General features: G+C 40.7%; 1 protein-coding gene across 2 annotated transcripts in view; it reads right to left on the bottom strand.

The window, feature by feature from the left end:
• CRYZ (crystallin zeta) overlaps positions 1-14,325 on the bottom strand; it is a 28,742-nt gene extending 14,417 nt beyond the window's left edge. The window contains exons 1-5 of one of the 2 annotated variants that reach the window (XM_019957256.2): positions 14,180-14,301; positions 13,501-13,644; positions 8,928-9,051; positions 7,183-7,335; positions 3,446-3,609 (exon numbers count right to left, since the gene is read on the bottom strand). In XM_019957256.2, coding sequence (XP_019812815.2) covers positions 3,446-3,609; positions 7,183-7,335; positions 8,928-9,038 — 428 coding nt within the window. In that variant the 5' untranslated portion in view covers positions 9,039-9,051; positions 13,501-13,644; positions 14,180-14,301. Of the gene's footprint in view, positions 1-3,445; positions 3,610-7,182; positions 7,336-8,927; positions 9,052-13,500; positions 13,645-14,179 lie in introns of both variants that reach the window. The other variant, XM_019957255.2, reaches the window with a different exon arrangement.

Raw genomic sequence — 14,325 nt, 5'->3', positions numbered from 1 at the left:
TCCCTTAATTTACATTTTAAGATAACAGGATTAGCCAGAAGGTTTTTTCCAGAAACTGTCCTCAAGCAGGACACACTGTTGTTATATAACCCTTAGTACAGAGTTTAAACTGAGTTGTTGTGTAATCATCAGTTCAAAGCTTAAAGATAAACATGACTTATGTGACTAAGACCAAGGAATGTAGAGGGAAAAAAAATTTGTCCTTTCCTCCTCCTTGAGAATTCCAGACCCCTCTCTCCTTGGAGACCCCGGGACTTCTTATCAACCGGCCCTAGGAATTGACTCTCTCACTGCCTCTTCCAGGTTCAACAGGTGAGTTCTCCTTTTGATCAGAAGCCAATCTCTCTACCTCTGTGCTAAGTTCAATCCTTGCCCAGCATAGGATCTTGTTACATCTGCTATTTTGCCCTCTTCTCCAAGCCTCCCATCTGTCTATTTCTGCTACATCCTTTCTTAGCTATAAAAATAACCAAGTCCTGTCCATCTTAAAAAAAAAAAAAACCCTTTGTTCCCACACTTTCTTCAAGTAGTTTTCCTATCTCTTTCTGCCTGTCTCTCTGCTTTTTAAGAGTAGTCTCTATTCAAGAATCGATTTCCTTTTCCTTTCTCAACCCATTCATTCAAGCTTTGCTCCATCACTCTACTGAAAATGATCTGACAAAAGCCACCACTGATCTCCTATCACTAAGCCTGGCTGTTATTTTATCCTCAAACAGTCCTCACTGCTGCACTGACAGCTAGTTTCCCTCCTTGGTAGCAACATCAACTACCACCCCTAACAACATCCACACTAACTGAGCACTTGTTCTGTACTATTCGCGTACTAACAGCTTTATATATGCAGGTCAGGAAGCAACAGTTAGAACTAGACGTGGAACAACAGACTGGTTCGTCAAGGCTGTATACTGTCACCCTGCTTATTTAACTTCTATGGAGAGTACATCATGATAAACACTGGGCTGGAGGAAGCACAAGATGGAATCAAGATTGCCGGGAGAAATATCAGTAATCTCAGATATGCAGATGACACCACACTTATGGCAGAAAGTGAAGAGGAACTAAAAAGCCTCTTGATGAAAGTGAAAGAGCAGAGTGAAAAAGTTGGCTTAAAGCTCAACATTCAGAAAACTAAGATCATGGCATCTGGTCCCATCACTTCATGGGAAATAGATGGGGAAACAGTGGAAACAGTGTCAGACTATTTTTTTGGGCTCCAAAAATCACTGCAGATGGTGATTGCAGCCATGAAATTAAAAGATGCTTACTCCTTGGAAGGAAAGCTACGAGCAACCTGGATAGCATATTCAAAAGCAGAGACATTACTTTGCCAACAAAGGTCCATCTAGTCAAGGCTATAGTTTTTCCAGTGGTCATGTATGAATGTGAGAGTTGGACTGTGAAGAAAGCTGAGCGCCAAAGAATTGATGCTTTTGAACTGTGGTGTTGGAGAAGACTCTTGAGAGTCCCTTGGACTGCGAGGAGATCCAACCAGTCTATCCTAAAGTAGATCAGTCCTGGGTGTTCATTGGAAGGAATGACGCTAAAAGCTGAAACTCCAAAACTTTGGCCACCTCACATGAACAGTTGACTCATTGGAAAAGACCCTAATGCTGGGAAAGATTGGGGGCAGGAGGAGAAGGGGACGACAGAGGATGAGATGGCTGGATGGCATCACCAATTTGATGGACATGGGTTTGGGTAGACTCTCAGAGTTGGTGATGGACAGGGAGGCCTGGCGTGCTGCGATTCATGGGGTCACAAAGGCTCAGACACGACTGAATGACTGAACTGAACAGCTTTATAAGCATTACCTCATCTAATTCCACCACACCCCAAGGTGCTTGCTATTATTATCTGTATTTTTCAAGTCAATAAACTACAGTTGAGACAGGAAAGCAACTTGACTAGTAGTAGGTGGAGACAGTACTAAAACTGAGGCCTTCCTGGCTTCCACACCTACAAGCTTAACGGATGTTTAACAGACTCAGTGACCTCTAGACTCTCTTGGCCTTGGGTTACACGCCCTTTGCCTCTCTCAGGACTGTCCCCTACCTCTGATCACATTCTAAATGTTAATGCTCAGTACAGTTTCAGTCTCTCTCCACTGTTGTTCTCACTCCCTGAGGAATTTCATTTCGTCAGCTCTTACCACATGCTGACAGCCCCAAATTTAAAGCTCCAGCCTTTGAGTTTCAGACTCTTTCATCTGACAGGCTGCTGGACTTCTCCATGATGATGTCTGTCTCAGTTTTATGTCCAAAACTGAACTCAGTTTCCTTTTGAAACTTTTCCCTCCTTCTCTTTGTCAAGTCAAACATTACCCGTTATAAAGCTGTAAGTATTCTTAAGCTCTTTCGCGCCCTCATTTTCCACATGCAAATAGTTACCAAATATTTCTGATTTTACTCCCTAAATAGTTATCCTTTCCTCTCCACCTCTACCATGAGCCTTGCTCTGGCCCTTAAGTATTAATAATGTTCAGAGGGTACTTCTGTAAGCTTCTCGCATGTCTTTCTCCACTCCTGTCATAAAATCCATCCTTCCCATAGCAGATGGGTGATCCTAATAAAACACAGATATGACAATATCATTCTCCCAAATAAAACACTACATGACCCCTAAGTCCTTACAGAACAATATGTGAGCACTATAATCTAGCTTTTTACAATCTGAGGTGCACCTATTTGATAATGACAGCTAACATCTACTGAGAGATTACTATGTTCCAACTTTATTCTTCGCCACTTTTTGCCTTGAAATCTTCTAACAAAAGCAAACTGCTATAGCTCTTCTCCCCAGATACCCCAATGTTTGCTCCCCACACCAGCTCTTCCCATTCTCTAGAATACCCTCCCTATTCCCAGCTACCCTTCCCCAGGATAACGCTCTCTGATGCTTTTCAAATACCTAGGGAATTTGATTAAGATACAGATCCTCAGGTATCAGCCATGGAAACTGACCAGGGGGACTAGGGTAGAGCCACTGTACTTTAAAGTTGCAGCAAGTAGTTTCTGGAGCTGGATAACGAGATTTTTGAACCATGGCTTTAAAATAATCCAAGACTTATGCCTTGCCAGGAAGCCTGACCTCATTGCCACAGGCATGTCCCTTGTGATCCCGTAAATCCCTATGCACATCTCTACCACTGTCCTTTCCACATTATATATCAGTATTATTACTCTTATGTCTCTCTCCCTTACTAGACTATGAGCATCTTGAAGACAAAGATGGGGTTTTGCAGTTCTTGTCTTTTTCTTCAGTGATTAGAACAATCTACCAAATTAGCAGAGTTTCTGCTCCATAAACCTTAACAGTAACTTAATGGGAACCAAAAATGACCAATGGGTAGACGGGTGGTAGGAAGCATAAATTATATATTACCTTCCTCCAATTAATATCGCCCTCCTCTGGTGCTGGTTATAAAGCTGACAGAGTGTGTTATTACCTGTGGAGCAGAGCTCGATAAGCAGTAAAGTATGGGATGCCGATGGCAGCTCCTTGTTTAAAGTCCAGCTTTTCTGGCAGTGTGTAAACAGTGTGATCGGCTGCCAGAGCATACTCAGCATAGCCCCCAGAGATGGTCCTGGTAGTGAAAACTCTGTCACCTTTCTGCGGAAAGCAATAAATTAATAAATGCTTCAGGGATTAAAAAGGTTGTCAACATGGGTGCAACCCTTTAGAATGCAACACTTATAACAAGAAATAAAATGAGTATTTATATATTGTTGTCTACATCCTAAGGTCTCATAAAAACAACTTCAAAATATGGAACATTTTTCAATGTTTTATTATGGAAACTAGGAAGAAGAAAAATCAAGGGAAATAGGAAAAATAAGAAAAGAGAGAATGTCCAGAATGGTCTAAAGATTATGATGATAACTTACCTTTATTGACAGCTTGCTGTGCAAGGCACAGCATTAAGTGTCTAATGAGTGTTCTCTAATTTGATCTTCACAACAGTCTATGAGGAAAACTTTCATTGCCTCCCTTTAGATAATCCCACTTCAAAGATGAGGAAATGGAGGCATAAATAAGTTCAGTAATTTGCTCAGATCAAGCAGTTAATAAATGGTAGTTAACATACATGTTTTTTATACAAAACACTGGGGAGAAGAAACAAATACAATGTAAGGTTTCTTCCAAACTGTTCCAAATCCTTTCTGTAGGTTTGTTCCCGCATTCCCCTCATTTTTTATGCATGGACCAAAAGGCAGGCAACTCTGCCTGGATCCCAACAACAAAGATGAGCCAGGAAAAGTGTCTTGACCTGTTGCAGCACCAGAAACATATAACAAACTCTCCATAAACGCCTGCTGGGTCCTCACTACTGGAAGGCAGATGTGTAACTGAGGGTGAGGACAGGCACCATGCAAGCACTACAAGCTGGCTCCATGTGGCCTGTACACCAAGGAAATTAGACTGCTCAGTACAAGCACCTTTTCTAAATCTTGTTTCTTCAATTAAAAAAAAACAAGTAAATAGTCCTTGGAATAAGCAAAACATTAAAGCAATAACTCTCAATACACTTAAATTTGCCCTATAATACAACACTATAGGGTGAGATAGAGACAGAAAAGGTTCCAAGGGCACCCAGGAGTCAAAGACAAGTATCACTGCTTAACAGTGTTGCCTGCAAATGGTCAAGTATGACTAACATCAGATTAATCCTGTTTTTACAGCTTAAAAACACACTGCATTGATTTGAATATAATCCCAACCTGTTTAAGAATTCACTATGAAAAGCAGTACTTTTAGTTCTGTGATGGATATTAATAGCAAGACATTCTCCCTAATCTCAAGCTTCTTAAACTCCAGGAAGAGGGAAGAAAAGGAGAGAGAGAATTTTAAAGCAAGGCAAATCTGATGAGCCATCAAAGATTTGTACGAGAAAAAGAAAGAAACCTTTATGCAGGTCAGGAACCAACGGTTAGAACTGGACATGGAACAACAGACTGGTTCCAAATAGGAAAAGGAGTATGTCAAGGCTGTATATTGTCACCCTGCTTATTTAACTTCTATGCAGAGTACATCATGAGAAACGCTGGGCTGGAAGAAGCACAAGCTGGAATCAAGACTGCCAGGAGAAATATCAATCACCTCAGATATGCAGATGACACCACCCTTATGGCAGAAAGTGAAGAGTAAAAGTGAAAGTGGAGAGTGAAAAAGTTGGCTTAAAGCTCAACATTCAGAAAACTAAGATCATGGCATCTGGTCCCATTGCTTCATGGGAAATAGATGGGGAAACAGTGGAAACAGTGTCGGACTTTATTTTGGGGGGCTCCAAAATCACTGCAGATGGGGACTGCAGCCATGAAATTAAAAGATGCTTGCTCCTTGAAGGAAAAGTTATAACCAACCTAGATAGCATACTGAAAAGCAGATACATTACTTTGCCAACAAAAGTCCATCTAGTCAAGGCTATGGTTTTTCCAGTGGTCATGTATGGATGTGAGAGTTGGACTGTGAAGAAAGCTGAGCGCCAAAGAATTGATGCTTTTGAACTGTGGTGTTGGAGAACTCTTGAGTCCCTTGGACCGCAAGGAGATCCAACCAGTCCATTCTGAAGGAGATCAGCCCTGGGTGTTCTTTGGAAGGAATGATGCTAAAGCTGAAACTCCAGTACTTTGGCCACCTCCTGTGAAGAGCTGACTCATTGGAAAAGACTCTGATGCTGGGAGGGATTGGGGGCAGGAGGAGAAGGGGACGACAAAGGATGAGATGGCTGGATGGCATCACAGACTCGATGGACGTGAGTTTGAGTGAATTCCAGGAGTTGGTGATGGACAGGGAGGCCTGGCGTGCTGTGATTCATGGGGTTGCAAAGAGTCGGACACGACTGAGTGACTGAAATGAACTGAAAAGGTTCCTAGAGTTTGCTGATGTGGGCCCTGCAACACAACTTTCTGTGATGATATAAATGCTCTCCATCTGCACTGTCCAACAGTGGCCACTGGACACTTGGCTCTATTAAGCAGCTGAAGAATAGAATTTTTAATTTTAATTGAATTTGAATTTCAAACAGCCACATATGGCTAGTGGCCACCGTATTTGGAAAGAATAGGTCCAGCTTCTAAGCTAAAGATATCACACTAGATAATGGAAACTGAGGGAGCATATGAGCCCATCATGAAGAAGGAAGAGAATACAAAAGGCCGAGTCTACGTAGGGTCAGTGGGCACTGGGCAACACCAAGAAGTGAGGAACATCCAGAGAAAAAGAAGATTGAAAAAGGATGCTCAGAGAGGAATGGGAGGTGGGGGTAGGGAGGAGACCTGGAGAATATAATGTCACAGAAGCTGAAGAAGAAGGTTTTTTTTTGGTAAGAAAAAGTAAGTGGCTGAGAGTGTCAAATGTCCCAGAGAAGTCAAGACAGATAATAACATAAAAGGACCCATTAGCTTCAGCAATATAGAGGCCATTAGTGACATTAGTAAACATCGTCTCAGTGGAGCGGTGGGGGCAGGAGTGGGACTGCTGAGGCAGCGGAGTAGAAAGCAAAAGGAATTTTCCTGGCTTCCTGGGCCAGACCCTGTTCATCTTCGCTCAGTTCAATTTTGGTAAATGTGCTGCCACAGTTGAGCAGGTCAAGGAATGATGAGGACAGATGCTAGAACATGAATATGCTATCTAGGTTTTTTATATCTTTTTGTACATAAATAACAAAAGCTCTGATCATAACTCATAACATCTACATTGACTCAGCCACCTTGGTCTGAATCATAGCTCTAAAAATGTATAGTTGACCTTGCATTTGTTCATCTTTTACTTATTATTCAAAAGAATTAGCCTTCCCTTTATTTTGTAGAACTAAATTTTATAGAAGGAAAAAAAAAGAAAAAACTTTGTTGGCTGAGTATTATCAGGAGTTAGGAAACAGTATAATTTCCTTGCTTATTATATTCTTTCCTTAAGTATTTCTATTAAATCAAAGGATCACAGTTCAATTCTATGGGGATGTGGAGACACAGCAATTACCCAACACTTATTTCCAACAATGCAAACAAGCAAGGTCCCTGGATAAAAGGTAATTTCTTTTTGGACTAGAGGAGTCCCCCAAGTGGTAGAAATTGTGTAATAGAGCCTTTTAAAGACTTAAATACAGACACATTTTAAAGCTATGTCAAAATGTTAAAAAATATACATATTAAGCTAAAATAGAAATAATTTAAAATGTAATACCTTGAAAGCAGATACACTCTCTCCAACAGCTTCTATTATCCCAGCCACATCGAAGCCAGGAGTATAAGGTAGAAGTGGTTTTATATTGTGAGTGCCAGAGCGAATGTATGTGTCCACTGGGTTTACACCACACGCTTGGACTTTGATGAGAACCTGCAATGACAATGTACTTCAGTTCATACAGAGCAGTTAGGCATTCATTCAGCATTTTCATAGGACTGGAGTGGAGTGATCATGGGAGCTACAATAATAGAGGAGAACCCTGCCTTCAATGAGCTCACATTCCAGTTTTAGAAATCACCATATAAATAAAAAGGTAAGACAGAATGGTCTACATGCTATACTAAAAACATCTGGGGAAAATAGTGGTGGAGATATCTGAGGGGATGTGTACAGAGACTCTATCAAACCTATTTTCTCCTCCTGGACAGCAAGGTAGGAAGAATATTCCTTCCTGGTTTCTTCAGAGTTATAAGCAGTCAAATGGAATGTAAACATAAGTGACGAAAGCTACTTTCGGGACTGACCCACAGAGTCCTTCCTAGGCAATGTACATAGTGTTTCCACCCTTTCTTAGTGACCTCAGAAGACAGGTGTTGAAGGTGGCAGAGCCACACAAGGGAAGAAGCACAGGTCCCTAATCACTTTGGAAAGAACTCGATCCACTGACATTTTAGAATTGTGGAATTTAGTGAATGAGAACCACTGAGATTTTTTTTTTTAAACTTGTTATTTTATATTGGGGTATAGTCAATTAACAATGTTGTGGTAGTTTCAGGTGAACAGCAAAGGGATTCAGTCATACGTATACACGTATCCATTCTTCCCCCAACTCCCCTCCCATCCAGGCTGCCAACCATTGAAATTTTGAGGCTACATCTATTATAGAAGCTCATCGGACCTTAATACAGAATGATTACTTCTGCTATCAAAGTAAGGAGAGGCCTTATGAAGGAAGTGGTATTTGATCTAGATCTTAAAGGATTAGTAGATATCTTTCAGAATGGAAGAAGTATATTTCAGGTTAAAGGAACAGTATGTGCAAAGACAGAAGGAATGAAAGGACCTCTTGGGGAAACCAGACAAAGCTTGTATTGTCACAGCAGTCTACTGAGAAGAAATGATAAGAAATAAATCTTTGCCAAATCATAACCAAACTGTAAAAACTCTCATAAGGCTTGCTAAGGAAGTTAGACATGGGAGTGATGGTAGGTGCAGTAATAAAAATATACAATTTTTATTGAAAAAGTATATTGTTAAAGTCACTGGAAATGATTAAAATCTATATTTAAAATCTCTTGTATGTGAAAAAGCATGTATGCAGAAGAAAATTATTCTCCCCATGCATAAAACAAAGATCATGAAAGACTGTAATTGAATAATCATGACTCCATTCAGAAAAATCCAATTACTTCACTACACAGATGATTTTCAACTTCATTCTTTTTATACATTTACTTCACTAGTTAGAATTATATGTTCTCTTTGTCGGAGCTTAAGGTGTAAACAGAAGTGAAGGTAGCTCAGTCGTATCTGACTCTTTGTGACCTTGTGGACTGTAGCCCACCAGACTCCTCTGTTCATGGGATTATCCAGGTAAGAATACTGGAGTGTTTTGCCATTCCCTTTTCCAGGGTCCGTCTTAAAGCAATGTCTTTATAAATCATTCTTTCGAACAATAACTTCATGTGCTAGAGACATACACTCAGTATAATTATTGCCTGTTTATAAGTAATGATTTCCACCTGATGGTCTTTCGGAATTGGTACAGCAACATCCGACTGGAGTTTCAGCACTTCTGGTCCACCAAATTCAAAAACTCTAATAGCTCTCATCAACTTCTGTCCAGTTGCCATGGTGATCTAGATACTAAGAAAAAAAAACCAACACATTGTCATATTGTATCTAGGCTATCACTGTGTTTTCCCCCCTGGAGGGGGAAGATCAAACAATTTTTCAAACAACAATTTAAATCATGAGCTTACCACTGATCTCATTTCATGTTTAAGGACCTTTCATCTTACAAATCCTTCAGCTACAAAGCAAAATGCTTCATATTATTTCCTGTAGGGATTCAGTGCTTTCAACAAGGGAATCAAACATACAAACAAAAACATCTGGATAGACGATGCATGATACAATTATCTTAGGTTTCGTTTTGTGTAAGCTTGGGCTATAACATCTTGGAAATTCTAGGAGCTAATGTAAGTTTTCTTAACATTAGATAAACAGATCTTCTTTTGTTAGATGATATTTCAGATATAGAGAGAAATGTAAAACATACAATAAACATTTACCTGCTACCCAGCTTTAACAAACCTTACCACTGTAAAAACCTAAAACGTCGTATTATAGATATAACTGAAGCCACCTCTAACCGTCCCCAAACCCATTTCTGTTCCACAATTCTAGGAGGTAACTATTCCCATAAACTCAGAGCTCATACTTCTCAGGCAGGATGTAATTCCACTGCAACATGTATTTGCACTGTTAAACAGTATGTGTTATTGTTATTATTTTGCATGTTTTCAAACTTTATAAATAAAGTTTATAATCATAGTGGATCATATTGTACTGAATTCTGAAACTTGCTTTTTCCCCTCGGTATTAAGTTTTTGAGATTTATCCATGCTGAAACATTTAGTTTTATGAAGTTCATTCATTTTAACAAAGAAGAATAAACAGCTAAAAACTGCTTTGAGTGTAATCCTCTATAAATCATAAGTGTAATTTATAGTTACCCTTTCTCTTCTACCACTGTAAATACTGAAATGAAAACTCGAAGTTAAAATAAGCTTAGAAAGGTAAAGAACATATATATAGACAGAGAATTGGGTAACTGGAAATCTTACATCTATAGAGATGTAATGAAAGGGCTTTGTCTGACCTCCATAATTTTGCTTGTCTGCTATGACAATTTCTTGAAATTAACCACACCAAATATTGCTAAACTCTGCCACCACCAGGAACATCTTTGATAACTTCTGGAGTAATCATATTCACCAACCACGAGCAGCTGAAACATCAAAAAGAGCTGCAGAAACTAAGAGTTGAGATGAAAGAATTCAGACTTCACTGTACTGAAGCCCAACACAGGACTCCTTGGAACAAGCTCATGCTAACTATAAAATGCCCTTCCATGTGTGGGGGGAATCAAAGCACTTTAATGGTGTTATTAATGGAAAGTTCTTGATATAATTAACCAAAAGTTGTGCCATTTTAAAACTCTTTATTCAAAATGATTTAATACAGTACCTAGTATAGAAGAGAAAATAAACTCTCCATTGCTAAAAGGCTGTTTAGCAATGAAATAGCCTAAAGGGCAGTATTCTTACTAAAAAAGGGGGTGGGGTCAGGAGCAGGTGTAAGCCTCACCCACTGCACAGCAGCTGACCAGTCCTAGGGTAAGAAGCCCGTGCAGGAACTAGGACAGCGGAACAGGCAGCTCATGCCGAACCTACCCCGCAGTTTCACTCCTGCCTTTCTGTTTGGATCTTCACTCAAGCTGAGTATTTCTTAAGACTTGAAAGCGAAAATATATATAAAGAAAATAAAACAGAAAAAGAAAAGGGTGTACAGACCAGAGTTTTCTACTCTGAAAATAAGAACATAGCTCTTTTTTTCTCCTTTTCGTCCTCAGCATGGTGTTGTGAAAAGAGTGCGGGCTTTGGAATCTGACAGCTCTCAGTATGAATCCCAGATCTATCATTTACTAGCCATGTGGCCTTGGGCAAGGCAGTCACTTTTTTTGAGCTTCTTCATCTGAAAACTGAGTTCTGCTCAGGGTTACCATGCAAGAGCCAGGGTAGGTATGAAGCACAGAACCCAGCAAATATTTACTTCTATACATAGTGATATCATGATTCCTTTCCCCCTCAGCTTCTCCTTTCCAATTTCGTATTCATTAAGATATCTTTGGTTCTATAATCCTATAGTCATCTTTGATTTAACAATATTTATGGGACTATTGTAAAATCAAGTCCTTAACCTCAAAAAGTTCACAGTCCAGAGAACTATTCAAACAAAGCACTAATACCAAACATTGGTTGTTATTCATTCAACATGCATTTTTGAACATTAACTATAAGGGAGGCACTGTGCCACACACAGAGAGCACAGAGGGCAAGGATAACAAGCCCCAGACTCCCCACTCTGCCCTCATCTCCCTTCAATGCCTGCGCGCGTGCATCACACACACACACACACACACACACACACACCATGTTAAGAGGTATAGCTCTCTTTCCACTTTCAATATCTACTTACTTCCTCCCTATTTCTTTCTTTCAAGCTCTCACATCTATCTTCTCACCAATGGACATCACTAGTACCCTCAAAGAACTGCAGCAATAATAAAAGCAAAATTACCCTGAAATAGGATCTGTCAAAAATATCTAGCACATACATTTTTTTCCTCGCATCTGGACATTTGCTAAGTTGGAAGAAAAGAACAAAGGAAGAGACTCACCCTTAATCCTGGATTTAGAAGACCCCACCTCCAGCCCGGTCTTGCTCAGTACTGCCCCTTAACCTGTGGAGCTCATAAGGAAACAGGGCATGGCCTTGACAACTCTAACTTCTGCTTTGCTTCTGGTGGTCTTATTTCCTGCTGAGCCCTTGCCACTATAATCGCTCAGGCTCCCATCTGCATTCATTGCCTTTGAACCCCCTCGACTACCTACAGGATCATTCGCTTCATAATATAGGCGCTAAGCTAAAAAATTGTTAAAATACTAATTATTATTCTTAAACCCTTGCAATACCTGATTTCTTCTAAACAGCATATCTTTCACATCCATTAACAGAATTTTCACAGAAGCAAGTTACTAAAACCACCATTTAATTGTATGCAGAACTGGAAATAAAATCACCATCCTTCTTACAGATGAGGAAACATCTAAGGGGTTGAGATTCACCAGGGTCACACTGAAGCCGAGCTGAAACCCAACACCTTAAATGTTATTGGGCATTTTTTCCCCCCTAACTGTAAAATCCTTTTCATCTCACCCTTTGAAATACTGGCAGAGAGGACCTTTAATTTCTTAGAGATAGAATTTATAATGATGACAGTGAGACAGACTGAGGTAGAGATATGAAATTCAGCTAACTTGGAGGTAGCATTACATATTTTATGATTAAGACACCTGCTTTGAGTCTGAAATTTTTCAAATGCCCATAAGTTAAGGGATCTACTAGAGATACACAGAATGTGATTCTTTCAGGAAAACTATAATAATAATAATAATAAATAATAATAAGTTTCCTATCTATAAAATGGGGCCAATGCTCCGTTGTGAAGATGAACTGCAGCATCACATGGGGAGTGCTTCAGAGCACGCCTGACAGGCTGTAAACTCTATTATTCACAGTAAATCACTTAGTCAGCATCGGGCTCATCACACTGCTTGTGTTTTTTAATTAAAATGTACTTTAGCAGGTTTTTCTGCTATATTTATCAAATATAAACTTTCAATCAGAGCACCTTGGTTTATTGTTCAGTTTTACTTATTAACCTGTGAAATGTTGCCAACCATATTTTGCAAATAGAGGAAATACAGAATTTAAAATTCTTCCTTCAACACTGATCTTTTTCAAGCTATGCTTGAATCCATTGGGTTTAAATGAAAATTAAAGGGATAGGGAAAAAGTTGGAAATATATTCTCACATAGAATGAACAGATCGATTCACAAAGCCAAAGCAAAGATATATTATTTTTTTAAAAATTCGTACTTTTCAAGAATTTCTAACAAGAAAAAAAAAAAACTTGGAAAGAGAATCAAACATTATAAATGTGCTACAGTTGATCAAGAATGACTCATAATATCATTTATTCTTAAGCCAGAAAAAAAATTTTTTTAATTAAAAGCAGCCAAAGAAAAGTCTCTTCTTAGCTGAATGACCTTGTCAGGATACTACTTCATGGGCCGGGCTCTTAGTACCCACTTCTGATTAGGAGGGAAGGAGGAGTTGATCAGATAGTTATTCTAACCCCCTGCAGGTGTCTGGGAAGAAAAGATTGGGTGGAACTAACTGGTCAGGCTCTTCCTGCCCTGGGGCAGCAGAGCTCCGTGGGATTTACTACTGCTGACCAGACACTCACAGAGTGTCCCAAAGGTTTCAGTGGGAATCACACAGCCATTTTCCACTAATGCTGTGCTATGCTCAGTCCTGTCCGACTCTTGGGGACCCCATGGGCTGTAGCCCACCAGGCTACTCTGTCCATGGAATTTTCCAGGCAAGAATACTGGAGTCGGTTGCTATTATTTCCTCCTGTATGGGAATCTTCCCAAGTGAGGAATCAAAACTGCCTCTCTTACCTGTCCTATGTTGGCAGGCGGATTCTTTAGCACTGTGCCACGTGGGAAGCCATTTCCACTAGTTGCTGACAATCAGTCCAAACTTTAGCCCTTCAATGGTTGAATCATTAATACACCTTCCTTGGTCACTGAGATAAGTCTCCTCTAGAAACGTGTAAATACCCAACGACGTGTTAACAGGGAATTTTGTTTTTTGAAGAGTCTTCTAGATGAGGGTCATGGCGGGGTAGAAGGGGTCTACACAATTCTCTCCAAGATGTCATCAAAGCAGGAGGAAAGACCGGAGAGAAGGAGCCCTAGGAAACCCGAACCCGAGTGGCCGCGGGTCACAGCAGCCGCGAGAGGCCGCAGGAATCCAGAGCCCAGGCCGAGGGGAAAACTAGTGGGGGGCAGGCAGGCAGAGGCTGCGGGGTGGGCGCCCCGCTGTGGGACCCGAAACGCGGACCCTGCCAGTAAGCAAAACCGGGCTCTCAGGACCAGTAAGTCAAACTTCCCTGGTGACCATCGGGTGATCAACTAGCAGCCCCCGGTGCGGAGTAACTTTGGCCACAAACTCATCCCCGTCCTCCGGGAGGACGGGGCGCAGGAAAGGAACGCAGCCAAAATCCAACTCGGTTCCTTTTGGACGAGCGCTGGGGAAATCCTAATCCTGAACTGAGGGACTTTTAAAACCACTTACCCGGTTCTAGAGTGGAAAATCAAAATTTGCGAGCGTCCCCCGAGATTGCACGGGAAAAGCGGGCGGGCCCGACCGGCCCCGGCCGACCACAGCAGTTTCAGGCTCCGCCCCGCCCCGCCCCAGGGGCGGGTCCCAGGAAGGAGTTT

This window comes from Bos indicus, chromosome 3, assembly GCF_029378745.1.
Source record: "Bos indicus isolate NIAB-ARS_2022 breed Sahiwal x Tharparkar chromosome 3, NIAB-ARS_B.indTharparkar_mat_pri_1.0, whole genome shotgun sequence".
Lineage (NCBI taxonomy): Eukaryota > Metazoa > Chordata > Mammalia > Artiodactyla > Bovidae > Bos > Bos indicus.
Note: the sequence above shows the minus strand (reverse complement) of the source record. Positions and strands in the feature narration are given on the sequence as shown.